General features: G+C 42.4%; 2 protein-coding genes across 10 annotated transcripts; one reads left to right on the forward strand and one right to left on the reverse strand.

Moving 5' to 3' along the window:
* Nucleotides 1–1,011: 1,011 nt before the first annotated feature.
* LOC124065386 (neuronal acetylcholine receptor subunit alpha-7-like) lies at nucleotides 1,012–10,223 on the reverse strand. 7 transcript variants are annotated; one of them, XM_046400749.1, is made up of 10 exons: nucleotides 9,993–10,223; nucleotides 8,638–8,777; nucleotides 7,766–7,810; nucleotides 7,227–7,336; nucleotides 7,048–7,127; nucleotides 6,642–6,809; nucleotides 5,908–6,102; nucleotides 5,083–5,169; nucleotides 4,832–4,941; nucleotides 1,012–3,429 (listed from the first exon to the last, which is right to left on the reverse strand). In XM_046400749.1, exons 1-10 carry the CDS (start codon nucleotides 10,042–10,044, stop codon nucleotides 2,551–2,553), a joined length of 1,866 nt encoding a protein of 621 aa, XP_046256705.1. In that variant the 5' UTR covers nucleotides 10,045–10,223; the 3' UTR covers nucleotides 1,012–2,550. The 7 variants fall into 7 exon arrangements, with proteins under 7 accessions (XP_046256705.1, XP_046256707.1, XP_046256708.1 ...); XM_046400751.1 differs by lacking the exon at nucleotides 8,638–8,777 and having other exon boundaries at nucleotides 9,993–10,067; XM_046400752.1 differs by lacking the exon at nucleotides 8,638–8,777 and having other exon boundaries at nucleotides 7,227–7,333; nucleotides 9,993–10,055.
* Nucleotides 10,224–11,609: 1,386 nt separating this feature from the next.
* adar (adenosine deaminase RNA specific) lies at nucleotides 11,610–27,307 on the forward strand. 3 transcript variants are annotated; one of them, XM_046399648.1, is made up of 17 exons: nucleotides 11,635–11,731; nucleotides 14,477–14,533; nucleotides 15,006–16,755; nucleotides 17,153–17,475; nucleotides 18,151–18,337; nucleotides 18,663–18,859; nucleotides 19,339–19,474; nucleotides 19,683–19,921; nucleotides 20,195–20,351; nucleotides 20,938–21,106; nucleotides 21,380–21,473; nucleotides 21,599–21,715; nucleotides 21,906–22,033; nucleotides 22,155–22,337; nucleotides 22,494–22,606; nucleotides 23,097–23,224; nucleotides 24,153–27,307. In XM_046399648.1, the coding sequence occupies exons 3-17, from the start codon at nucleotides 15,136–15,138 to the stop codon at nucleotides 24,475–24,477; spliced, it is 4,116 nt and encodes a 1,371-aa protein (XP_046255604.1). In that variant the 5' UTR covers nucleotides 11,635–11,731; nucleotides 14,477–14,533; nucleotides 15,006–15,135; the 3' UTR covers nucleotides 24,478–27,307. The 3 variants fall into 3 exon arrangements, with proteins under 3 accessions (XP_046255603.1, XP_046255604.1, XP_046255602.1); XM_046399647.1 differs by lacking the exon at nucleotides 14,477–14,533 and having other exon boundaries at nucleotides 11,610–11,731; XM_046399646.1 differs by lacking the exons at nucleotides 11,635–11,731; nucleotides 14,477–14,533 and adding an exon at nucleotides 11,802–13,604.
* Nucleotides 27,308–27,654: the final 347 nt, after the last annotated feature.

Here is a 27,654-nt window from a genome sequence, read left to right on the forward strand (position 1 = left end):
GCAAATTTGAGCGACGACTGCAGCCACACATTTGTGCATCCCACTCCCCTGCTCGCCCGCTGCATCATGCTTCTCTGTTTTGTATGTCTCGGTTTGCTTCTCCTTTGAACAAACGGCTCTGCGTGAGCTGTTGACACGGAGCAGGTGGATGACTGAGACACTGCAGGAGAGGAGTATCTTAGATTTATTACCTGGGCCGTATTGCATCTCTCAGCTGTGTTAGGCAGCAGCCCAGGCAGTCATGCAGTCAAGAGGAGCTCAGAAGACCACTGAAATGCACCACTAAAAGTGAACTGCCTTGCCTGCACATATTGTACTCACAGTGAAAAAGTTTAAAGCCAACTTAATAGCCCCAGGGCTGACTGTTTGAGCACAGCTGTGCCAAGACATCAATTAACCAAATTCAATCATCTCTGAAATGTTTGCATTATTTCACAGTCAATCATTTTACATGGACATGTTTGCCAAAAACCTTCACGTAAATTTTAATAAAGACACCCTGTGCCAATTGAGAATATATGTTCAGTCACCCCTAAACACTGGTCTAAGTACAGTTCAGCAGCAGCAGCAGCAGCATCGGAGAGGCGGAGGAGGAGGAGGAGGGAATCTCTACTCTCCTACCCACCTCCTCTCCCTCTCTCATTAATGAGCAATCAGTTAAAAACTTTTATTGGCTCCTATTTGCTTCCTCAGCACATTTTTCCCCTCCCTCCTCTGTTTCTCTCAACCATGCAACCACCTTCTTTCTGTGCTCTTGTTCATTCTGCATCTTATCTGTCTCTGAGCCTCTGCATAGCCCTCCCTTCCATCTCCCTTTCTGTCTCTTTCTTCTTTTTGTCCTCTTTATTGCTCTGCTTCATTACCTCCATCTTCCCTTTCCTCTCTCTGTGGCTCTTGTTATTGCCCCCCAACCCCCCCACCCACAAATCCTGCTGTCCTCTGTTTCTGCATCCTTTTTACAACTTCGATCGAAGGCAGGGGAGCCAGAGAATAGATCATTTGATGCATGTCTAGAGAGTACAAAAGACGAGACAATTTATTTCACAATGTTTACAGCTGAGTCTGTCACAACTTACTGGCATTTCAGTGTCCAACAGTTGTGTGAAATGTATGGCATTATTCACATTCAAAGGCAGGGCTGTATAGATAATTCTCTATAGATCTTCTACATACACAAGAGTGTGAGTAGATGAGTGAATGCATGCTGTGATATGTGCGTATTTGTGAGATGAAAAGCTGACAAGACCCCTGATTTCTCTCTTCCCTCTTTCACACTGCATTCTGAATCTTATCTTACATCTGCATGAAATGACAATAATGTTCCCGCATCACAAGTGAAACCCATAGTTTTGAAATGTTTGTCAGCTGTGACTGTGAATGTACATCCCACATTCAGAAACAGAAGAAAAGAGCATGTCATCCAAACCTCTTAGACACACTTTAGTTTTATAGAAAGCGAATGACAAAAGCAGAAAAGAAGCTGCAGCATATTTTTCTCAGCATATTAGTACATTTTCTGCTTCACAGTAATCGCTGCAGTATATTATGAAGCTATTTGTGATTGATGAAGCTGCTGCAGACATCTCATTACATGGGTGACACCCAGGCTGTACCACTGTGATAAACATTATACTTTTTTTTTTGTTTTCACTCCCAGGGACAGAGTACTCATGTGGAAAGATGCTGATCACTTTTTAAAAGTAAAAAGGTTGGGAAATTTGCAGTTTAACTTGATTTGATCCTGCAGCAAAAGCCCACAGTGGTAAAAAAATGTGTGTACTCACAGTTGCAATAAAAGAGCATACAGAGACTTTTCCATACTGTCAGGAAGAGTTTCTACTGATAAACAGTTGAAGCCTATCAATAAACAGTAAGCACAATCAGTTTCAACTCCGAAAGTGTAAATTGTGAAATTAATTCTGCATGAGTGTAACTATTTTATAAGCAGCACGTCACCATCCAGATTCTATACTGAGTGTCTTCATGTTGCATCCTGAGACACAGTACAAATGCTTTAAGACAGATTTAATAAAGTCATGCATTCCAGTTCCATTCACAAAACTAATAAAAAAAAAAACTTTCATTTCTTATATGATTGTATAAAAGAAAAAAGAAAATCATCAGTGGTTTTCTTGGTTATTTCACAAACCTTTGTCCATTTTATGTTCTGATGGAAATTTCAGTTGTCGGTCCATTTTCTTTTATAAAATTCACCAAAATGGTGGACAAGGCATGAGATGATTATTTTCCTTTGTTGGGGAACAATAATCCAATAGAAGCCACCACAAACAGAATGAACAGCAAATGTGAGCACGACCAGGCATATTCTATCATGAAAATCTCAAGTAAAGAGAAAGAAAATCGCACCCCAGTGTTGTCTGAATCACAGTGGACTCCACACGTGTCACAGTCTATTCCAGCTGACTGAAAAGGAAATATTTGCTGTTGGATGTCTGAGTGTCACGAACAGCAATTGTGCTTACCGCAAATCTGTATCTGTATTATCCCTCAGCATTTCTCAATCTGTCAGATCGCTCTGTTTCTGTTCTGTCAGAGGAAGTCTTTTGACAGTGCTTCTCCAAAGTTGGGTGCAGCCATGAGAATAGCGATGGTACAGATGATGTTGAAAACACTGAATCCCACCAGGAACAGGCGGTCGATGACAGCTGCAGCAAACTGCCACTCTTCCGCCAAACTGAGCTGCCGATCCTGCTCCCTAACGCGTTCGACTAGAAACTGCACCTCCACCAGAAGAGCCTGCAGCTGGCTGTCTACTGCCACAGACCGTATCACACCGCTGTGGGTATGTATAATGGCTGGTCTCCCAGCTCCAGCCACATTTTCAAGGCCGCACGGTCCAGAGGATGTGGTGGATGGTTCGGGGTCTGGGGACACTGAAGTGTCTTGTTGAAGGTTCCCAAACTTGGAAGATGGGAGGTGGTGACAGATGGGTGTATCTCCAGTTCCTCCTCTTCCTCCTGCTGCTGCTCCTCCCTCTCCTTCTCCACCACATAGTCCACTGTTAGCCCTCCCATAACTTGTAGTTCCACTCCTCTGAACTGGCTCCAGCTCTGCATTTGTCTGGATGGTTTGAAAGCCCATGTAAAGCAGGTGGCCATTGGGCTGTGGATGTGGACTGGGGCTGGGATCTCTGTGGCCAGGATTAGGGAGGATGACAGCCTGAGCGTTGGGCTGAAGCGAGAGTGGCTGTGACATAGGGTGGCTGAGCTGGGCCAGACTGGCCTGCAGGGAGTTGAGGCTCTGGGGGAGGATGGAGGGCACTGGTGTAGGGATGGTGGTGGTGGTAGGAGAAGAAAGGGTCTTGCTCTGAGAGTCTGTCTGGCTGTTGGAAAGAGTTGGCTCCACTCCCTCTCCTGGACGCTTCATCCGCAGGAACCAAGGAACCCACTGCAGCAGAACCAAGTGCACCTGACACACACAAGGACACAGGATCTCTTCGTGGTCTTTACCGGCCATTAATGTACAGGCACATTTAATATTTTTATCATGTAATATTGCAGCTTTGGAGCTTGCTTTAACATTTGATTCCACTATTTTACAAAGCCTTTTCAGTCTTTATCAGTCTACGTTCAGTCGTTTTTATCAGCTTAGGAAGGTTGCAAAGATTTGACCTATACTCGGTTTGGAAGAAAATGAAAATGTTGTATTTATTTAACATCTTCAAGTTATTGAATTACTAATCACCTGCCCTCTTCAGACATCCCTAGACAGGCTACAGAAGTCAGCCCCAAGGATTCAAATTATTCATTCTGGCTGTCATCTAGAACTGCTAAAATATTTCTACTGTTACAACAACTTAAAGCACTGCATGATCAGGTACCCAGCAATATCAAGTAAACTATTATGTTTCACAAACAAAAGATCCTCAGTCAGTGACAATCTTGGCAGTCTCAGAATCAAAAATATACCTGCTAAGTTGTTTTAAGTCATTTCTCACATTTTCATCATATAGCTTACATTGACTTTAATTAATCTGGTTTATTTGATCCAGTCTTTTCTTACTGGATATAGAAAAATGTTCCATAAAGTTAATTATTAGATGAAAAAATTAGATGAAAATAACAAGACCTACACAAGAATGCTGTTTGTTGATTTCAGCTCAGCACTCAACACAGTCTCTACCATGAAACTGAATAATGAATCTTAGCACTTTGGGCATAAAAACCGCCAACTGTATATCCGACTTCCTCACAAGCAGAACCCAGACTGTTAGGACTGGAAGTCACACTTCCTTCGCTCTAGTGCTCAATACTGGAGCCCCTCGGGGCTGGTAGCTCAGCCCCCTCTTATTCACATTGCACACCCATGACGGAAGTCTGTGGATGACCCCAAATTCATCAGTCGGACTTCAAGCCATAATGAGAGTTCATATTGACAGAAAATCAATAATCTTGAACAAGACAATCTTGTTGCATGCAAAAAAAAAGCTACTGCTAAGCATCAACAACACCAAGGAGCTTTGATTTTAGAAAAAACAGTCAGAGACACGCACTCCTGCCTACATCAGAGGACCAGATGAACAGTTTTAGGTTCCTGGGAATCAACATCACAGAGCAGCTGTCATGGACATCACAGCCTTTTTCTCCAGGTTGTGTTGTAGAATGATAAATAAATTAAATATGTAATATCCAAAAATAGATGAAAGCCATTCTTCCTAAAGTGTAAGGTAAAAAAAAATATATATATATTATATTATATTGCAACAACCCAGTACCAGTTTGGTTGTTATTCCCTGGGATGCACACACAAAAAACATGATTTAGGAAAATAAATAAAAATAGAAATCTCTTGTTTTCACAAATGAACTCACCCAGTGTGGCATTTGTCCATCCTTGGGGCTGTGGTGATGGAACTGAAGGACGATGACTGTGGCTACTACTGACATCCCAACAATCACCATGGTGCTGGCAAAGTACTGACCTGGGACAGACAGGGGAGGATCACATTTCACCCCTAAGGCTGTTTACAGTCTGTATGCTATGGACGTTGTGAGTTCCCTCACATAAAACACCAAACCCCACTAACAGATACGCACATGTGCATAGACAGAGAGAAACTGACCTATCAGGGGAACAGAATCTGAAGTGGCAGGCATAATCTCTGCAACCATCAGCATGAAGACAGTCAGAGAGAGCAGAACCGTGATGCCTGGAGGAAGAACACCAGGGAGTAGTGGGTTGCAAAGAAAAAAAGGAGGGAAGAAGAAAGTACATGATAACACACAGTGGAACAGTGTGCTTGGTATGTTGCACTTGACTTCTCGCCACAATCATCTGTCTCTCTGACACTCCTAGGAAAACTCATTTGATTTTAGTCTTTTAGTTTCATCTCCCCTCCTGCTTCTTCTGTCCTTGTCTTGTCTCTTTTCCCTCCCTCTCAGCCCTCCTGACACCATTCAAAGCTCTGCATAGCTGACTGAAAGTTTTCCAGTAATGTTGACAGAGAAAGAGAAACACTATAAGAGAGAAATAAGCTCTTGCCTTTACAAAGAAAGGGTAAACAATATGTAGGAGAAAAAAATGCATTTTATCACACAGCAGATGCACCTCCTGTTTTACATCCTCTCATATTCCACTATAGAACTTCACTGTGCTTTGACACACACAGCACTGCACTACACTTGCCCATATACAGTGTGCGCATATTCCGTAGTGAGTATTTAATACATTGCAGGCTACTTGTATGTGTGAATAATGTGTTTTTATTGTATATTTTGCCTTCAGTGTTTATTTCTATACCTATTCCTGTTCCTTTACTCTGTCCTGAGATGCTGCCACACTCAAATTTTGCCCTTTGGGGATCAATAAAGGATTATCTTTTTTTATATTCAACCCCGTTCTTTGAAATACCATCCTTCACCCCTTTCATTTTCTTATTATTCCTCACCCAGGCTGATCTTCTCCCCCGAGTTGGCAGGTAGTAGGAAGACCAGCAGAGTCATGGAGGAGAGGAGCACACAGGGGATGAGCAGGTTGAGGGCGTAAAACAAGGTCCTCCTTCGCAAAGTCACCACAAAGGTAACATCTGGATAGGGTTCTGCACAGCAGTCATAGAAAACTTCATGACGACCTCCAGGGACTTCTAAGGAAGAAGAAAGACACAGTCGCAGCAAAGACAACATTATAATACAGAAAACAAGTGAAGGATGAGAAGAAAAGAAAGAAAACAACAGGATGTCAGGAAATCAATATAACCGTGTGTATTTTGTTACAACCACTGAATATTTTTGATTGAGTGAGAGGAAAATGGGATGTATAGTGGAATGAGAGGCACATCAAGAAAAGTCTGACATGGGACCAGTGTCATAAAAAGATGTCACTGAACACAGCTGAAAGTGCAGTCAAAAATGGTGAATGCCTGTGTCCTAGAAACTAGGCTGTATATTACTGATGTACTGTACATACTGCAAGTGTATAATAAAATAAAAACATCAAAGCTGAAAGCATATTGTCACTGTATAACTACTTCTCCAAAATAAATACTAATTGCACATATATACATAAATCTAATTAGCTTTGGATCTTGACAGGTCAAGGACAGCACTGCACGGCAGTAATGTAAACACTGTTACTAAGCAACACTTTCTGTCATCATCTCACCATCTCAACAAACCTTCTTACCCAGCAGGTCCCACTCTCCATTGGGCATGTATCCTGACACATCTGCCTCCTTCATCTGGAGGTCGAGCAGCCAGCCATCAAATGTCCAGGAGCCAAACTTCAGTTCACAGCGCTGGATGTCAAATGGGAACCATCGCACATCCACATTGCATGTGCTGATAAATATTCCTTGAAAAGGAAGGGAAAAAAATACAGCGGGAAAAATTATATTGAGTAAAATCATCTGAAATTGTAATGAAGGGGAAAAACTTGATTAAAAAATATTGTTTGGTGAAGCCATCTGAAAGTTAGTGAAGAAAAAAATGTTTTGATTGCAGTAATTCATTTGCTGCAGCAATAAAAACTCAATAACGGAAGACATAATTTGTTTTTGGGGAAAATATGCTGATTAATAATTCAAACATACCTGGAGGCAGGTACTCACAGAAGCCGCTGGAGTTAACTAGTACATTGGTCTTAAAGGTGGCATCAAACTTATCATGAGCACTGGAGGACAGCAACACACGATGAGATTGTTTAGAGCTCATCAGCAGCAGCAGGAGCAGCGTTGGGTGTGTGTACGCTACATGTTTGTGTGTCACATACCTGTTGTAAAGCAGTATGTCAGGTGTCCAGACCTGGTCAGGAGTGAAACGGAGGTTCTTAACTCCAGGATACTCTGACTGGTTCCACTGGAGGTAGTGGTCATACCACTGCTGGGAGACACAAGAACAACACAAGGTTTACACACAAGCAAAAACATGAGGACACGGTCTGTGTGATTTTCCACACTGGAACACATCTGGTGCTCTTCTTGACCTTTCTTTCTTTTATTTGCTCCTAAGGCCAAATTTGAAATATACAAATAAGGCTGACTTGACTTGACTTGACTTGACAGAAACAAAACGCTTCTCATGATATCCTCATAGTATTGATAAGACCATGTTAAATGAAAGGAAGAAGGACTCTGCACTGAGGTACACATATCATTGCCCTGCTGATTTATACATTATCATGACACTGAAACTCAACCAGCAACAGGGATGCTACTGTGTACCTGACCCTGAAGGGGATGGGAGGTATACAAAAACATTTTCAATACACAGATAATTATTACATTGTGAACGGTTGTTCACTCTACTCACCATCTGCAGCCAAGCATTCGTGGTAATGATCTGGTTCTTTTCATCCTTGCATAACACACAACATATAATAGATAATAGAACAGAGTAGAACATAAATAGATTAATTTATTTAAAGGACATGTTTATGCTCAATCATGCCTGTCTTAAAACAATACTCAAACACTCACATTCATCTTACTGGTCAATGTAATTGTGCCATACTCTTCGAGGCTTTAAAGTGTGTGTGTAGGTGTGCGTGCGCATTTAGAGTGTTTTCACTGTTATATGGTTATCTACTTTCTTCTCACATGCAATTTAGCGTTGGCAGTAACATAACTTTAACATCCAATTCTATAAATCTTATTTGAATTGAACTGAGAGATCTCATCACTTTTGCCTAATAATTTTGTCTTTAGTTGCTCCAGTACAGTATTCTATTTATGTAATTCTATTCTTAGCTTTGGACTTCTTTTTACATTTTTTACATTGTCTATGTATCTGTTTTCATTTCGGTCCTTGTGATGCTGCAAGAAGTAAATTTCCCTTGAGGTGGTCAAAAAAAGGCTCCTCTTACCCAAAGTAATTCCAGTTTATTAATCAACAGCCCTCATTGGATGCAAAAATGCATTTCTATGTTCAGCTAAAGATAAAAATTAGTTCACAAAAGTCTGTAAAATCAAGCTGGTATCTATGGTGTCTAAAGTCTTTTTAGTGTGAAAATCACTGAAATGTTTGGACTATTTGACAAATTCTGACTTGTGAACTTTGTATCTGCTTCAGCTGTCATGAAAATTTACATTAGGAGAAGATCCTAACCTTTAATGTTCGGTTCTTGTTTGAATGTATTCTGTGGGTGTATAATCGTGTTTATGATGCATTTCTACCATGCGTACCACATCCATGACCTGCATTAGAGTAAGGGAGAATTGAACAGTGAGAGCCTGGGAGTCGTTGGCCACCGGCCTCTCCATGGGGTTGTAGTCCCTCAGCAGCTCCCTGAGCAGGAACCGCTGGTGAGGACCCTGCACTGACACTGAATAAGCCAAGCGGAGATGGAGGGGACAGGAATCACAAAAGAGGAGCAAGAGGAAAAAAAAGTGACATTTACAAAGAGAAAGCTTTATCATGGAAGACAGGGAGAAAGTAGAGAAGAGATAGCACCAGCAGAAAGATTACAGTGATCAAAGGATAGTTTAGGAAAAAAGCAGTGTGGAAATTGTGAGCCAGGTGACTGAAAGAGAAGGAGAAAAAACAGAGGTTGGGTTTTCATGAGTGTAGAAAAAGGTCATTTTTTTAGATTGATATGGAGATCTACAGAGTGGGGGACACAGGACAAGAGAAGTATGAAAATGTGTCAGAGAAAGAAAGGAAAGGAGGCAAAAAGGGAAGAGAGGGGAGAGCAGACAGAAATAATCTGGCTCCACCTCATCAATTACACCACTGATTGATCACAGGCAGACAGTCAAAGCCTTTCCATGGTCGTAAAATTTGTCAGTTTCGCTCCACGCAGGAAATAGTGAGGCCATTAAATACTGAAACACTCCAGACAGACACACACAGCACTCATGACGATGAGAACGGGGAACTGTCTCTCTCTGTGTGCCCTACAACTCCACCAAGGATTTCTATTCACTCTTGATTCATTCTCCACAAGGCAATCAGTTTGATGCGGCAGGAGCTTTTACTAGTGGATGTAAGATGCACACTGAATAATTTAAAAAGTAATATACCCTTTAAATAACTGCCACATATACACCACAATATAGTAGGAGTTCTAAATGGACAAAGATTAACGCACTTAGTATATGGTGTCAAATCTATATTCACTAACTACACCTTAATTAATATCAGCATGACTCCATAATAGTCCCTGGTGTCCATAACATCCAGTCATAGTAAATTAACAACTAGCAGCCTCGTAATTACCTTTCTCTATCTAGTAATTTTAACTATAACATAAATAAACTGCTTGCCAATAAGGCTATAAAGCTCAGCTACTTTATGAAGTAAAGATGCTTACATTTCATACTGTTGCTTGCTTGTGATAAAAATAAATAATTTTTTTCTGTCTGGCTGCACACCAACAATCTCGTTCTTTGAGCTGCTGTGTGCACAGTTGTTAGCAACCGAGTGCTCGGTGGCAAAGACATGCACAGCAGCACGGTACAGTATATGCAACATATGCAGAAAACACACACACACTTTTTCAGGCACAGTCTCACTCAAAGCACCGGTTAAAGTCACTCACCCCGGAGCAGAGTCGCAAGTATGAACAGCCGGAGAGCCACAGCCTGCCTCATACTGCATTCCTCTCTGATAAGAGAGAAAGAGTGGAAGAGGGAGAAGTAAGGAGGGAGGATGAACGTGAAGATTAAAGACGGAGAGTGAGATAGGGATCAGGGTCTCAAGAGGAAGAAACCAAGAGGAGAGGGTGAGATACGGACAGCGGCAGAGAGGGGGAAGGAGGGGAAAATGAGACCGAAAGAGAGAGGGGAGAGATCAGGAGAGTCAGAGTGGGTGAGGAATGCAGTGAGATGAATATCCCTCAGAAGAGGGAGATGCTGTGTGTCAAAGTCACTCAGACACTTGGAGCTGGGCAGACCCTGACCTACAGCTCAAACTCATCCTTCAAGCATTTCCTGCACACTTTCTGATATAAGCTTATCTGTCATCACATCAGTCATTCACTCTTACTTCATTGTAGAATCTCATCTTCATTGTTTATTCCCCTCTGAAGAGGATCTTTGCATTTCTTAAAGGGACTATAAATCCAGCTCATATGGGATTATATAGTGCCAGTAGTCCAGGTGTCTTTAACTTAAAACACAGGAATTAAAGGAAGCCAAAAAAAAAAAGAAAAAGAAAAACAATGTTCACCGAGAACACACACACAGTGACCTAAAGGGAAAGATCAAACATTTTCAGTTGAAACATACTGAACAACCAAACAGTTTGAAATGATTACAGTCTTCCAATTTCCAATTAACACCACCCAGCAATATTTGAAACCTGCTCTGCTTTTTAACTAGTTGAATCTGGCACCAGTATATTGACGGGGTAATGCTGACACCCACTGGATAAGGCAGCAAGGTGCCAATCTTGAGATCTGGCAAACCTTATCTTGCCTGACATAATCCCTACTGTCCTAAATTATGCCATAAACACTGAATTGTGAAAACATGTATTGTGAGACTTACACCTTATCTCGTGATGCCCATAGATGGACGTCATGGACAGTGACACTGTCATTTTTAGTGATTAACAATTTCTCATTAAAAAAAAAGATGAGGAATTTTATGTTGTGACAATGTTTTAAAGTCAGTTAAGGATGCAAAGTGAAATTGGTGTTCAGTTAATTGGTGTTCAGTATAACCAGTGGGGGGAAAAGTAATTTTGTTTAAAAACTAATTGGAACAAAGGAGTGTGACCTTTTTTCTCGTGATGTGTATTTGTTGCCCTCACATATCCTGTATTTATTTATTTATATTTATTTTTAATGTTTTTGCTCATTTAGTTAATGCCTGATTGCTGCTTTTTCTTTACTACATACCCCTCTGCAAAAAATGTTTCTGAAAAGTCCTCTGCAAATAATAATGACACCAACCGAAGTCAATATTTACTTGAATATTACAGTATTATCACGTCAATATTTACATTAGATGCATAAACAAAATGTTGCAAACCCTGAGTGCTTTACAAACTGATGGCTAAATGTAATTACTAAGGTCTAGTGGGTAAAGCTGTGCAGAAACTGTGCACACCCAACCCTAAATGGCTAAAATGTGTGGAGGACACGGCTGAAAAAATATTCGAACGTTGCCAATGGGGTGCGTCATCCACATGCGACATATTGCTGTTTGTGTCGGTCCGGTCGCAATCAAAAAGCGTCACTTCTTCGCACACCAGTTCTTTGATTGTTTCACTGTTGTATCACCGCATTAAAATATTGCACACCAACACGAGCCCTCTTAGGCGAAACGCCGTGAGGTAAGGTAATTAATAAAAGCGACTGTGGTGTTTTAAAGAGGTGTTATGGCTTAGATTAGGAGTAGTGTTTTCGTTAGCAGACAAGGAATTGACTGTGTTGCAGATGGTACTTGGAAATGGTGCAGTGCCAGTGCAGTGTGCTGCTGCCAGTATGAGCCTCTGACTGTGTTATGAGCTAGCAGGCTAGCTAACGTTAGCCGGAGGATGAACGATGTTCAGCTGGCTGCAGCTAGCAGCACACTTTGTCCTTTAATGTGTGTAACACGTTAACAAAGTTAAAAAGTCTGACCACAGGTGTCTCGACGGGGCTTTTTAGCGTTATAGCTGCGTATTACGTCCCTTCAAATGACGACCGTTGGTTTGTTGTTTTCCTTCAAAGTCTGCGTCAGGGATAAGGCAAAGGATAGCAGGGAGCACAGTTGGGGTTAACCCTTCTTTAATAATCTTTCCTTTTCTAAAAATGTTTCCATCAGTGTCAGCTCACACGAACCCCAGTCATAAGCTGATTCAAAGAGTCATGTAGCCTACTTGTACACGAAAGCGTCTGTTCAGAAGAAATTACCAGCGTTTTCCGAATTTCTGTTGCGTTAATTTTGTATGCTAAGTCAGACTTGTCAGAGTTTAATCGTGGTTTGAGTTTGTATCATCCGGATTCAGCTAACAATGATACAAAATATGAAACTGTACGGACGCTATTTTCATATACCCTAGAGCCAAATGGCGAAGCTTTTGTCGTATTAAGTGTACGGTTCCAATGTTTTCAAACGCAAGTACATTTGCACTTGACAAACATAATCGACTGTAAACACATCTCAAGAAACGGTCATGGGGTGGAGTGGAACACAGCTCTGATTTAATTTAATCAGCTCGGTCGTAATGAAATTTGATCAGGATTTTATAAAAATAAAACGTGTGCCGTTATTGAATCTTAAATGCTGTGGAGCCACTCACACGAGTCTCTATGCACGTACGTTGTTAGTCACTACATGTGTCTGAGCTACTCTTGTGTTTGCCGGTGACCTTCACCTCATAGTACTCATGCGTTGTTTTTTTTTCCCATCCTGTCACAATCCCGTTACAAGATCTCAGCGTTTCGCAGTGATATTTGTATCTCCCAAAATGTATTACATTACTATCATTCTCCCTCATCCGTTTTATTTTTAATGTGAGAACCTGATCTGAGCATGTGATGTCTCCTCTGCCACAGTGGTACTGTATACAGCATGCGTTCAGGGAAGGATGTCCTTGTAGCTCCACCGTAACAACGGCACATTGATTAACTGGGACCGCTCAGCGACCTCATTAAGCATGGAAATTATAAGACACACACAGAAGAGCTGTAATTGTGTTACTTATTTTTAAATACTTCATTCACTGTCTGTGTGTCTCTCTGTGAAGCAGACACTGTTGCGACACGGCGGGTCATGTGACCGTCAGTGGAAACCTAACTTTTTGTGGGAAACGAAAACGAAACTTGTTCCGTCTGTGCATCACTGTTTCCCTTCTCTTACACGCGGCAGGTTGCGGATTTTTCCTTTACTTTCTTGGTGTGATAGTTAAGCTTCGTAATTTTTTTTGCAGCTCCTGCATACAGCATTTGTAAGCGAGCGACAAAACAGGATCTGTCACTCTGGAAACTACGGAAACGACGCATCTCATCCCGAGCAGAAGAAGATCCTGCGCGCTAGAAAACGTTTTTATCCTTTCTCAAATTAAACAGTCGAGATAGTTCAAAATTTGCTAATCTACAGCCGGACTTTATGTGGTTACTATCCATTCAATCTCTGAGAAACGGCAGGAACAGCAACGTTAAGTCAGCACCAACGTTTCATCTTCTTTTTCCCAGCTACCACTTGCATTTCAGCTGCTGTAGGTGAGATCCACAGTACTGTGTGACGACACAATGGGCCTGAGTGAATGTGGTGTAACTGTGCGACCATGTACCAGCTTTCATATCTGCACTGCTAAGAGACACAGGGGTCTCGGTGATAGGGGAAGCCGGGGTCACTTTGAACATCAGACTGTGTATTGTGTATAGTATCTGCACGTGTCTTGACATGACAGCAAGAGTGCAAAAGAGTTGATTCATCAGTTGTCAAATGGGTCGCCCCGTCTGCGCAGGTTCAAAGCAGAGACGAGCATAATGACAGAGGATTCTGAAAAACACAGTTGTTATTTTGGCTGTCAACTGTTGCCTTGCATCAGGGTCAAGATGAGTAAGCTCCAGCCCCCGTTTGGGCCCTGGGCTGCCGGCCCTGTCGGACCCTATTACTGTGATGAAGCAACACTGTGGTGTTCTCTTATTAATGTGGTGGCATTCAGACCTGCTCAGCTCTGTGTGTCAGACCAGTGATGCTGACTGGGCCAGAGGGGATGAAACCTGACTCAGTATTGGGTGTCCCCTTGTTGTCAGTCTCACTGATATAGACATTATTGAGTGTTGTCAGATATGACACTTGAGGCTCAATCAATGTTTGTTGTACCATAGGACGATATTGGAATTCTGGACTATGCAGTTCAGGATGTGCATTTCTACGCAATTAATGTTTTCATGTGTGTTGTTGTTTTTGGAGGAAAGAATCAATTTAGGTCTGCAAAACCTTATCATTTTAGCAGGACTGTTAATAACAACTGCAAGGTTTTCTGCCCACAGCCTTTCACTGACAGGTAGTCCTTTACATTCCTGTGCCCTTGGAACTTATTGTGTAGACCAGAGTCTCACTCCTCCTCTCCTCCCCGCTATAGATCCAGATCCAGCAGTAATTTCTGAGGCCAGAAATACAACAGAATAGTCACAAGAAGGTCTGAATTATTAATTACCCTCCTTTTACCTTGGGATTAAGTTTCAGTGTGACTGGGAGAGACAGTGTGTCACCCTGCAGTATCCTTGTAAACTGGCAGGATACAATCTGAAGAAATACACAGCAGTATTGATGACGTTGTCCCACGTTAGAGCTTGTCCTCCATGTTTAAACTTTATTTTTTCAACAGTGCTTATATTTCTCATTGTCCAATGTCCACTGCGCATTCTGTACTGCATTTTAGGATCATGTTAAAATCTGTGTCCTTGAAGGTGGTAGAGATTCACTGATTTATGCAAGGACGCTTGAACAGGTTAGAGGCCTGCCAGCATTGCCAGAATTTGTGTTACTGGCACAACAGTTTATCTTTCTCTCCCTGCTACTGCTCACTTTTCCACCATTCAATAATCTTGATGTTATTTGTTTCTATTTATTAATTATCCCCTGACATTGTGCTTGTGTTTGTATTTCAGGCTCTCTCAGTGTGCATTTGGCCTGCCCTGACTTTCCATCGGGGTTTGCTGTTTGTGCTTGAGGACGTACACTTCTACAGAAGCTGCACCCCCAGCTGCACCGCCCCCCTTCACGCTCAACCCCTGCGCTATGAGCAGAGGTAGAGGAGGGCCTGCTAGAGAACACTACCACTGGCATCCGCAACCAGACCTCCATGCCAAAGAGCATTACCACAGACCTGGCCCAGCCTCACTCTTCCCTAGACGGGGCCCACAGCAAACCCCATATTCAAATTATTACCATAGACCTGCCTGTCCCATAGTGCCCATACAGACCCCGGGTCCCTCTCTCATCCCCTCCGCTCCACCCATTTCAGACCACAATAAAGTAGCCCCTAAACCAGTGCCCCATACAAGCTCTTTTAATCCAAATTACTGTCCCAATCCTGGACCCAGTTCCTTTCGGTACCAACAGATTGAGTTCCTTAGAGGACACACCTCTGAGGCACCACAATTCAGAACCAGTCCACGTGGAGGTGGAGGGGGAGTGGTACCTGGACGACTGCCTCGTTCCACATACCAGCCCCAGTCAGGTTATAGTGGATATCCAAACTCCAACAGCAGCCCTAGGGGTAGAGGGGTGTATAGTCAGGATCAGAGTTTTGGATACCCCTCTGGTGTAAGAGCTCCACGACACACCCCAGGTCCACGACACCTGAATCAAAACCGGTTGCAAGGTCAAAACCAAAACCAGTACTCCAGTAGACAGTCATGCATCCAAACAGACTCTCTGTCTGAGAATTTTAAGAATTTGTCAATTTATCAAGACAGGTCCAACAGAGGAGGAAAAGAGTTTGGTAGATATTCTTCATCCAGCTGCTCAGTGAATTTGAGGTTTACTAAAGGTGACATCACTCTTACTCCTGACGTCCAGGGCGAGGTTTACCAGGCTTTGGCTGCTTTGAAGCCAGGTGAGAGTACCTCTGCAAAATTGTTAGCCAAAAAGCTGCGTCTGCCTAAAAAGATAGTCAACAGAGCTCTGTACTCTTTGGAGCGGACACAGAAAGCCTCCAAGCACGAACTCCTCCCTCCCCAGTGGACCCTTTACGGAGAACCTTGCAGAGGTGCAGATCAAAACTCTGCAGTGCAAAGTCCAGCTTCCCTTCTCTGTTTCAACTCAGAACACCCTTCCCAAGCTAGGCTTGGGCCAAAATCAGAAACAACAGCAAACTTGGGACAAGCCAGAGAAGAGTATTCTGACACAGAATCCAGTTCTTCTAATTGCTCCTCTATAGATTCACTGGACTCTCAAGAATCCCAGTCACCAGGAGAAGGTCAGTGGCAGGCGAAACAACTTCCTGGCACTACCAGCTCCCCTGATCAGGAACTTCAGTGTCCCATAATGTCAGACCAGAAGGAGTTAGTTCTGCAGTACCTCTTGAATTCAAGGGAGGCAACTGCTCTTGTCATAGCCAAAAATCTGGGTTTTAGGACTGCCAAGCAGGTCAATCCCACCCTCTACGCCCTGGAGAATCAAGGTCAAGTAATTAAGAATGGCGAAGTCAACCCTCCCACCTGGGAGCTCTCCACCCGCTGCAGAATGAGGATGGAGAGGAGCCTTAAAGCTGCACAGAGCACTGCAAATGAGGTGGTTCAAATGGAGATGGAAACCAATGAGGAAGGAGGAGAGTCCGTCTTGCTGCCATCGCCACCAATACCGGGTCTTGAGCCACTACCATTTCAGGAGGGTTGGATTCCAGAGAAAAGTCAGGTAGTTAAATTATTTATTTGTTGGTATTAAGGTGAATATGAATTCTTATGACAATGATATGTCAGTTAGCTAAAATAGCTGTTAGAGCAAATAAACTTACTCATACTAGTTATACAAGGGTATGTTATATATTAGTGTGAATTGCAATCCGAGACATAGCTAGAAATAACAAAATGGAAAGTATTTTGTCATGAATAGTTAACAACAGGTTGTTGACTGTAGCCTTATATTTACAAGTCAGAGATGTGAGTGGTTGCGTGCGAATTATTCCTTTAAGAGAAAAAGGATTGGAAAATGTGAAGCGTCTTTTTTTTTTTTTTACATGTATTCAGCTAAGTTTAGTTTGGGGTTCTGCCCTGGTTTTATTAACCTTGTAATTCTGCTTTTCCATTTTTAGCCCCAATCTCTTCAGCCCCCCTTCTCTGCTTTATGTAAAAACAAAAAGAGCAGTGAAGAACAGTGGGCCACTGATGATATCCCAGAATTCCTCAATGCCATTCGCAGAGAGACAGACGCTGAGAAACGGGCAGCAGAGAAGGCCAACATGGTGGGAACTGTAGCTGTGTCGCTGGCTGCTCCACCTCCTCAGAACCTGTGGGCCAAATTACAGGAGGTGAGGCTGAAGAATCCCGTCAGCGGCCTCATGGAGTATGCCCAGTATCTGGGCCAAAACTGTGAGTTCCTGCTCCTCGATCAGTCGGGACCCTCTCATGACCCAAGGTCAGTCATTTAGTCTTTGTATTTGCTATTTGCAAAGTTTAAGGTGTAAAGTAAAAATAATCTGTGATCTTTGTCTGTGTATATAAACAATAATTTTGAAATTTAACTAGGGATGCAACAGGGCCATTACTGACATTACTAAATGGATTGGGCATTGATCAGTCAACATTAAACACGTTTTTGTCACTGTTTTTACAGTGGGCCATGGAATCAGTTTTCAGTGTCACAGTGATCACTTGCTTCAGTTTACTTCCATGTAGATTTCAAATTTTGGAAAAAGAGCAGTGATATCAAAGCAGTAAATTGTATTGTCAGATGCTGTGAATTGCGATATCAGGAAATAAAGTTGGATGGATAGTATATGGATAGTAGTAAGTATACTCGAATACACAAGCTTTTGTGACTTGGAGTGTTTCGGTGCTATCTGATGTTTTTGTTTGTTTTTCTACCCACATGTCTTTTACCTTCTGTAAAGGACATGGAGACAAGCCTATTGATTCAAAGTCCACAAGAAATGAACTGCCTTAATGAAGATATATGCTGCCACCAATCAAGAATTAAAATTACATAGCTTATTATGCAAAACAGTATCCTCGAAAATTGTAGCTGCTCAATTTATCATGTACTGACAGATCACTGTGTCTCCTCTGCACATTTAACTTCTCCTTCTGTCAGATTCCGTATGCAAGTGATGCTCAACGGGAGGGTGTTTCCTGCCGCAGAAGCTTCCAGCAAGAAGGTCGCAAAAAAGGATGCTGCTGCGGCCACTTTGCGCATTCTCATGGGAGAGATGCAGGGAGGGTCGAGGACAGGGGACGAGGAAAATACTGACCAAGTGATGGGTCTGCTCCCAGAGGCCAGTGTAAGTTTGTCTGGGGTGAGGAAATAAGCCCAGCTCAGTCATTTTCAAACTTCCTAATGTTGTAAAGACCTGAGACTGGTCTGACACTTAACATGTGAGCAGAGAAGTACATTTAATACACGAGAGCAGGCGCTGTAAACTGCAAAATGTCAAAATACATCAGTTAAGTTTAAGATGTTGCGCAGGCCAACCTTTTTGGGTTTTTTGTTGATTATATTTGCAGCCCTGGTGAAAATTATGAATAAAAAAAAAAGTAGATATTTTGATCAGCCACCAAAAAAACAGCCTTAATTGAAATATTTTTTTCTCTTCCACTGGCTGCCAGAGGCCAGCTGAAGGCGTGGGGGGAACTTGTGGTACTGGTAGTGTGGAAGGGATGGGAGAGGGACATCGCCAGCCACTGTCCCGCTCTCTGCCTGGTGGGAAGAATCCAGTGTCTGTCCTAATGGAGTACAGCCAGCGCAGCGGGAACCCCATCGAATTCATCATTACTGGGCAGGCAGGTCCACCACATGACCCAAGGTACTGGCTCCTTCACCTCTGAATTTGTCCTTTGAATTTTGTTTTCCACCGCCCACACTGCAAATTCCTTGTGGAAAAATTCCCTCCTCTGAAAAGCAGTTGATCAGCTATTTCTGGTCAATCTGTGCCCAGTACTGTAGTCAGCTGACAGAGACACAGTTCCGTCTTTGTCCATTCAGTCTTTAGCACTCTTTCTTTTTAATGTATCCTTTAGGCATCCGAATGGGAGAAACAATGCAAACTTGTGTTTTCCTCCGGTCACTTTCTATAAACGTTGCATTTATCTGTCTTGATCATTAGTACACCAGAGACTCTACTGTTACTGTGACACTGTCGCACCCCCCTATTTATCTAAATGCAGTAAGTCATGAATCTGGAAGACTAATACCAGCATGATAACCTATGTTCTAAGGTGCAAAACCAGTGAAAAGCTCGCTCTCTCTCTCTGCACCCTTTTCACTTCTCTGTTCTGTGATCAGGTTTATGTACAGGGTGAAGGTCGGAGAGAACTTGTTTTCAGAGGCCTCGGCGCCAAGCAAGAAGGCTGCCCGCCAGCTGGCTGCCGAGGAGGCCGTCAAAGAATTGATGTCTGATGGGAAACTACAGCTCAACAAGGTGAGGGGTGAGAAGCAGAGAATAACTCAAATTGTTCATTTGGCAGCAGGGAGAGGGGATTTGCGTATCTCCAAAGTTGGAAAAATAAAACAGGTCACTCACGCTGAAAGAAATTGTTTTTTTGCTTCTGTCACACTGTCCCTCTCCATTTCGTCAATATCATTCACATCCCTCTTTCTCTGCTTGTACCCCCTTCTCTCCATTCCAGCCTCAGTTGCCCCTGGGCTCTTCCAGCGATAGTGATGGCAGTGGTTCTGGGACTACATGTCCCTCTTTGCCCCCTTTGACTGCAGATGAATTGCGAGCAGCACATGAGGCTGGGGTTGGAGACCTCATCAACCACCTGAACAACAATGCAGTGTCAGGTCTTCTGGAGTACGCTAGAGCGCGGGGATTTGCTGCTGAGATCCGACTGGTGGGCCAGTCTGGACCACCACATGAGCCTAAGTATGTGTGAACTGCAGAAAAACACACAACATGTGTACTAGATAACAAAATCCCTTCTGTCCAGGTTACCGTGTGCTTGGAAAAAAAGAATTTCTCTGATAGATTAAAGTTTCGCTGTATTTCTCTGGATCTCTCTAGCTCTATCAACACTTGACATAGCAGGGAAAATGTTATTAGTTATTGGTTTCTATGGGATCCTTGGCTCCTACAGTGAGCACAAAAACTCATTCAAATCCTCTTCTGATTACTTTTCTCTTCACCCCATCTGCTCAGATTCACCTACCAGGCGAAGCTGGGCGGGCGCTGGTTCCCTCCAGTGTGTGCGTCCAACAAGAAGCAGGGAAAACAGGAAGCAGCAGATGCTGCTCTCCGAGTTCTGATCGGAGAGGCTGAGAGAGCAGCTCGCACTGGGGAGCTTATCCCAGCTGAGGTAAGGACTTTTCACTGTTTTCATACTTTCTCCATGCACCTGCATTAAAAGAGCCACCTCTTGCTCAACATGGCATGGCAAGAGGTTTTGCTTACCTCTTTACCTGTGCTGACAGATTGAGATTCAATTTAATTAAGGTAAATGCCTTCATGTAATTGACAAACCACCTGACTGTAGCAAAACTGATTCACTGAAAAAAAAAAATCCTATCTCTAAGCCAAAATATCCTGTAAGCTCAATTAAAACATAACCAATCCAAAATAAACTACACTAAAGTAAAGTAAACTGCAGTCTGTTACCAAACTATGCTGTCTCATAGTAAATGAATCCGTTCCAGCTGTATAGCTGTATAGCATCTGTAGGCTGACAGCATACTAATGTTAAACATCAAACATTACACTTTATTTTATCTTTTATATATGCGGGCAGTCTGCCTTAAATATGTTTAGAAAGTCATAATTTATTGTAGTTATTTTCTGAGACTTAATATTGGAGTGCACATTCAAATAAATTTCACCACATATTAAGTACTCTTCATTTCCTTTATATTTTGCCTGTCTTGTCCTGTTTACATCCCTTTCTGTAGCTTCCAGTGAGTGGCAGCACGTTGCATGACCAGATAGCGATGTTGAGTCATCAACGTTTCAACGCCCTCACCACACGCATCCAGCACAGCCTTCTGGGACGCAAGATTCTGGCCACCATCGTCATGAGGAGAGGGGAGGGCCTGGGGACCGTGGTCAGCCTGGGAACTGGTATATCCATTACCTTTAGAATATAACCTATGAAGCAAAGGGTGGTGGTAATACCATGGAGTAATGGACTACAAGGAATTGTGTTGCAGCATAAAAAAATATGTCACAAACTGTATTCTTCCATGGTTTGAGGTGGTTTCATGGATATCTGTGCTCAGAGACATGCGCTGTCAGAAGGTTAAAACAGAACTAGGTCACTACAGAACCGAGAGGCTTCAGACTGTTTTGTTGTATGACACTGAATGTCTTTCTCTTGTGCTTTGTTCCTGTCAGGAAATCGCTGTGTTAAAGGAGAGGAGCTGAGCCTTAAAGGGGACACTGTTAATGATTGCCATGCTGAAATTATCTCCAGACGGGGATTTATTCGGTAGAAATAGATCTTGCTCTTTATCACTGTTTCTCTCCCAGTCCTGAAAATACCCCGCTCTTCCCCCAGACCCAGTCTGCAGGACATTACTCATGAGCCTAACTCACCATCCCCTTTCGTCTTAGGTTTCTATACAGTGAGCTGTTCAAGTACTGTGACGGCACAGACGACAGTATATTTGAACCAGCAGAGAAAAACAAACTGCAAATCAAACCCGACATCACCTTTCACCTCTACATCAGGTGGGAGTATCAGATGTTTCTCCTCGTTCACCTCTGCACATGCTCTCGTCTTTCATCCTTTTCCAATCAGTCACTCAGATACACCACTGTTTCATGTTTGGATCAATTTGGTCCCTTCTATTTGAAACTGCATGTCATTATTTTATGCGTTACGTCAATATCTCAAGTCTGTTCGTTCTTTGATTCATAGCACGGCGCCTTGTGGGGACGGCGCTCTGTTTGACAAGTCATGCAGTGAGGCAGGTGATGAAGTCGAGGGCCATCAGCCTCTGTTTGAAAATGCTAAGCAGGGCAAGCTCCGCACTAAAGTAGAGAACGGTGAGAGATGAGACAGACACGCGTCTGACTTCAGATATCTGTTATCAGTGGAGTGCATGGAAGCAAATGATTCCACTTCATGTGACCTTTTGTCTGTGTGTGTGTGCGCATGTCGTTGCAGGTGAGGGCACCATCCCAGTGGAGTCAAGTGCCATTGTGCCCACCTGGGATGGCATCCAGCACGGGGAGAGGCTGCGAACCATGAGTTGCAGTGATAAGATCCTGCGCTGGAACGTGTTGGGTCTGCAGGGGGCGCTGCTCACCCATTTCCTGAATCCCATCTACCTGAAGTCCATCACGCTTGGTAAAACACACTGTAACATTGTTTTCCCTGTAATGAAGGGCGGATAATGTGACAGATACTCCTGAGAGTGAAACTGCATAAATTTCCACTTTTTTTACGTTGCTTCTTGTGTCAAATTTCTGTTTTACAACGTGCCTCTGCTATTCTGATTTGCAGGCTATCTGTACAGCCACGGGCACCTGACACGTGCTGTTTGCTGTCGGCTGGCCAGAGACGGGGATGGTTTCTCCAAAAGTCTCCCTGCTCCCTTCGTACTGAACCACCCAGAGGTAGGTTTTTGGCAGTGTCTCAAGTGGGCATTAATCAGGAGTATTGAGGTCATTCTCACTGAATTAATCAATTAGGCTGCAAACATTCCTATTTTGTGCCTGCGCAATGGTTTATTCGTTGTTCACTTTCTTTAAAATTGACTCATCCATCAATTAACAAAAAGCAGGTAGGTCACGAGCATAACAGCAAGTCAAAATGCCTGAAAAATACAACAGCTGGCAGTTCAGGACACTTGAGTTTATTCCTTGTTTTAGTCAGTCTTTGAACAGTTTCTTGGCTTTCATTCACACATCCGTGACGCTAGTGGAATCTGCCATCCCTAATCGACACACGGTGTGATGCAGCTATCACACTGACATAAGCCTTACACAACTAGTTTTACACGCTCCCTTTGGAATTGCTAACTCATATTAAAGGACTAAATTAGCTTGATTGATCAAAATATGCTCTTTCTCTTCCCTTCCCCCACACCGCCTGGTTGGACTGTAGGTGGGCAGGGTGAGTGTGTACGACTCCACGCGTCACACCGGCAAGACCAAAGAGTCCAGTGTGAACTGGAGCTTTCCAGACCAGCAGAGCGTAGAGGTGCTGGATGGGACCAAAGGCAAACTAGATGGGTATGTAACCAAACCAAATCCTGCCGATACTGACAGTAACACACACTTATTCTTTTCTTCTGTATGAGTTTGAGTTATCGATCACAGTGACGACATATGACTGTGAAGACACATCCATGGAAATTGTTTCCTGAAATATTTGAAGTTATTGCAATCAATTGTTATATCGCTGGAGCTTGTACTCTGTGTCCAAAGTAATTATAATCCTAAATTGCGTCTAAGCGACATGCTGTGATTAAAGAAATATGAGGTGTGGCAATTTATGAACGGTCAAACTATAAAGGAGAAGAGAGAATGGATAGACATGCTTGATATCAATAGACTTTGAATAAACAAGCAGCAGCATCGTGTGCAACCAACAGCAGAGTAGGGCTTCAGGGCTCGAGCACATCTTCAGCTTCAGCTAATTTGAATGTTAATATATATTATTAGTTATATATATATATTAACCTAATATTATTGAGGTTAGCTAACTACCTTGCTAGCTACCTTCAGTGAATAATCAGCCCTTCGAACGAGTTATACTCATAATTTGGGATGATTAACTAGTTCCTACATCAAATCATGAGTGAGACTGAGAAATCTGCATGCAGCAGCACCGAAGGCCAGGTGATCAACATGGTTTGAAAAGACACAAAATGTAAACAAACTGATTTAAAAAGCCCTTGGCAATATTTTTTGGGATTATCTCAAGTGCTGTGTTGTACTCAGTAAAAACTGTCAAGTAACCACAAGCTAAATTAAATTCTAATTAAATCGCCCAAAACACTGAGCAGCAGGCAGTTAAGTAAGCTAAATACGAAACACTGCATGATCTGAGGAAAAAAATATGTCATGCCCTCTTGCAAGACAATTTATGTTTTTCATGAATATCACACTTTTTTTTATGAACACTCAACTAAAGAACTCTATCATTTCTGCCTTCTAGGAACAAATTGAGTGTGTCCAGAGTGTCCAAGTCCAACCTGTTTGCTCTTTTCCGCTCTGTGTGCCAACGGTGTGGCCGCGCTGACCTCCTCTCGCTGCCTTCCTACTCGCAGGCCAAGATGTCGGCCTCGCCTTTCCAGCTAGCCAAGCAGCAGTTCTTCCATGCTCTCAGTGTCCACGGTTACGGCGCCTGGATCGGCAAGCCATTGGAAGAGAAGAGCTTTGAGGCGGGGGAGGGAACCACATATAATGGAGCAAGTGTCCCTATGGGAAACAGCAGCAGTCGAAACGGTGGAGCTGTGGAGTACATGCAAGAGAACGCATAGAACAGTATAATATAAAAATGTGGGGGGAGAAAAGCACAAGGGGCCAGGGCACATTGAAAAGAGTGGATGGGGAGGGGGAAGCACAGGACAATCAAACAACGTGTAGCTGGCGGCCAGAACTGTATCTTGTGATGAAACATGATAAAAGGCTGCAGGAGAAGAGCGACAGAAAAGGACAGCAGACATGAGAGGAAGATGACAAGGGCAAAGCCTGAAGGATGAGTGGGGTCATAGAGAGCTATGGCGAAATCCACCAGTTGTACAGAATAAAGTAAACACTAAATGAAAAAGGAATCATTTTGAAGTCATCATGATAAACACTGCTACAAATTCATTGTTTTAGTTTGTAAACCCATTATCTCTATCAACAACTATATGTATAAGAATGTAGAATCTGTAGGCAAGGGACAAGATTTTGGCATCATAAGCCTTCTGGTTTCTGTTTAGTCTATAGGACCAGGACTACAGTCACTAGGTCAACAGTCCGCGTGGAGAACATAAAAGAGGAAGAGCATTGGCTGAAATTCAATTTCAGAACCCACTGGGTATCGTGCGACTATAGTTGAACTTTTTTTTTGGCCTTATTTTTAGGAGTCGCTTCTCAACTCCATTCTAACATTTCAAGATGCTAATTAGAATGTCCACAATGACCAGTGCATGAAAGTGGAAGTCTTGGCCCAGATACACATTATCTGGTTATACCAGATGCCCTAGAGGCTAAATTGTTGTCAGACGATAGCCGGTTCCATTAGTTTGCAAAGCGATTTCTGTTTATAAACTTCCTTTACATCTGTAGACTGGTCTCAGTTTGTAATTTCGTTTTCCCCCGGTTTTTACTGTGGTGTGTGGCATATGCTGCCATTAGTTTTCCACTGGTCTTGATAAGCCAGCTCATTTTTGCAGGTGCTTTGACCATTGCTATTGCAGTTTTAACCCAGCTGACATGGCCTCTTTAGACCACTGTTTGTTGACTAATTTTGCCGTAAGAGGTTGAGTAGCTGACAAGTGCTACTAATTTACATTCATCCCAATATAACTCCCCCATTGTAGCAGTGCTTGTAATTGTGATTACGCTAATTTAGAGTTTAAGTCCTCTTTCATGAAGTGCTGATTATTATTTACTGTTCCCTCTGTTCTCCTGCATGGAAAGAAAGGCAGATTGCTTTTAGGATGTCAAGCAGAAACAATGGACACTGAGCTGGAATCTTGTTTTTTGAAAAATGAACTCACCCCAGTTAGGGTAAATCAGTTTTTGTTTAACGCAATCCCATCCTTCACTGTACACAAGAGGCTTCTATTGTACATAAGAATACCATTACCAACTTAAATCATCATCAGCAACTTACCAAACATTCACTGTATGACATCTGAGGGTTAAGCTCCTGTACATTCTCTAAAGTCCTCAGTCTGGCCCCTTTTCTGAGTAAAAGTTTAAAGTTGCAGTCCACCCTCAACTGCCCATGCATCCACATGCTTTTGCTAAGGTTCCCATTAGCATAGCATTGGTCTGTGTGTCCCTTTGATCTGTCCCATCACTTCTCTGTGCTTTTGTGTTTTTATATTGAAATATTGATGTCATAACTTACAACGTGTACAATATTTCTGTTCTTGTTCTTGTGTTTTTCTGAGAATTATTTTCTTGTTTTCTTCACTTCTGTTAATAAGCTCATCTCTAGTTGGCCATGCTAGCAAATTCTGGAAAGTATGTTGATTTCTTAATTTTATTTTATTTTTTTACATGTTGATATAAAAAGGCCTTGAGGTTCACTTGCGAGGCCTGTTCTTGGGGACTGCTAAGTGACAGCAGATTTGTTGTCTCCGGAGAGTGCATAGTCTTTTTAAGTTGCTGTAGATGGACGGTGCAATATATACATCAGGTATATACAAATACATGAACACACAGATGCACAGTGGGGTCCAAAAGCCTGAGTCCACCTCCAGAAACTTATTTTTTGAAAAGTAACACAAACATTTAATGTCAACTTTTTGTATTAAAAAAAAAATTTATAATCAGAGAGAGCGAAGTTCTCAGTGTTTGTCCACTGCACTGCAATGCTCTCGTATTGGACAGTGATACGCAGAAAGACATCTGAGGTTCATTCTTCAAGAATTCGCATTATCCAAGTACTCGTTAAGGGCTTGTCAAACATACTGTCATACATAGTGTCACCTGTCAGAATTACTCTCTCATGAATGATTATTATCTTGGAGGTGATAACCACATACGAAAAGCCATGTCAGTCAGCACTCCACTGAAATCCTTCAAACAGCTTTGATGCCTGTACAGAGCGGTTTAGATGGATGTTATGCCACTGTAGAACAGAGTGGCACCGCTCTCCGGTCAATGTGTTGTTACCTTTGTTGGTGCAGCCCCAAAGTTTAAGAATAGTGGCACAGAATAGTGGAGTTTTTTGTTTTTTTTTGGATAATACAGTCATAAAACCCAGATTTTTGGATCCTTCAGCACTTGCATAAAACAACTAATTTGTTTTTAGTATTTATAGCATTTTTTTAAAGATTACATTATTTTAACAAAAGAAAAGGACTTCTTTTAGTTTTATAATTTGTGTCATTAAATACACGTTATGGTACTGGACTCAGACTTTTGGACCCTGCAAAAATGGATATTTAAATGTTATGCTGTATATACTCTGTGTGTGTATGTACATGTATAGGTTTAATGTATATATTTTGTAAATCATCTACAGTTGCTTTTCTATATTTTTTTCCCTGATGTTTTAATTAAACTGCAAAGAATATGCCATTTTTCTACCGATAAAGTTTGGAAAGTAAGAAAAATAATAAAATAAGTGACACTGTTTCATTGCAATGATATGAGTCTGGTATTTTCTTCTTACCATAGTCTCTTACACTGTGTGCTTTATTTATTCAACACCTCGGGCTGGGGGTGGAGGTGTCTAAATGATACAGGAAAGAGACGTTCTAAGCCAAAAAACTGAGTGAGTAGGAGATGCTCATTTTTTACAACAGGGGTTCCATTCCTCAGTGGGGTGTTTAGATCCTCTCTGCCTCCAGATAAAGTAGCTGCAGAGCCAGCTGCAATGCTCCAAAGCATCAGCAGGTGGAAACATGTCCTCGCCTTAGGCCTCAACACTGTGTGAATGTAGAGAGGAGAAAGGCTTCCTGAAATCAGCCCTGGGTGACCTGATAATCACA

Source organism: Scatophagus argus, chromosome 9, assembly GCF_020382885.2.
Source record: "Scatophagus argus isolate fScaArg1 chromosome 9, fScaArg1.pri, whole genome shotgun sequence".
Taxonomy (NCBI): Eukaryota; Metazoa; Chordata; class Actinopteri; family Scatophagidae; genus Scatophagus; species Scatophagus argus.

Bases quoted from the DNA above. Each gene is read 5' to 3' on its own strand.
- adar (XM_046399647.1), top strand. From the start codon at position 15,136: ATGAGCAGAGGTAGAGGAGGGCCTGCTAGAGAACACTACCACTGGCAT. The intron at 16,756-17,152 runs GTAGTTAAATTA...TTCCATTTTTAG, and splicing joins GGATTCCAGAGAAAAGTCAG to CCCCAATCTCTTCAGCCCCC. The intron at 22,607-23,096 runs GTAGGTTTTTGG...GTTGGACTGTAG, and splicing joins TCGTACTGAACCACCCAGAG to GTGGGCAGGGTGAGTGTGTA.
- LOC124065386 (XM_046400745.1), bottom strand. From the start codon at position 8,871: ATGATAAAGCTTTCTCTTTGTAAATGTCACTTTTTTTTCCTCTTGCTC. The intron at 6,103-6,641 runs GTAAGAAGGTTT...CTTCTTCCTTAG, and splicing joins TGGAGAGTGGGACCTGCTGG to AAGTCCCTGGAGGTCGTCAT. The intron at 3,430-4,831 runs GTGAGTTCATTT...TGTGTGTGTCAG, and splicing joins ATGGACAAATGCCACACTGG to GTGCACTTGGTTCTGCTGCA.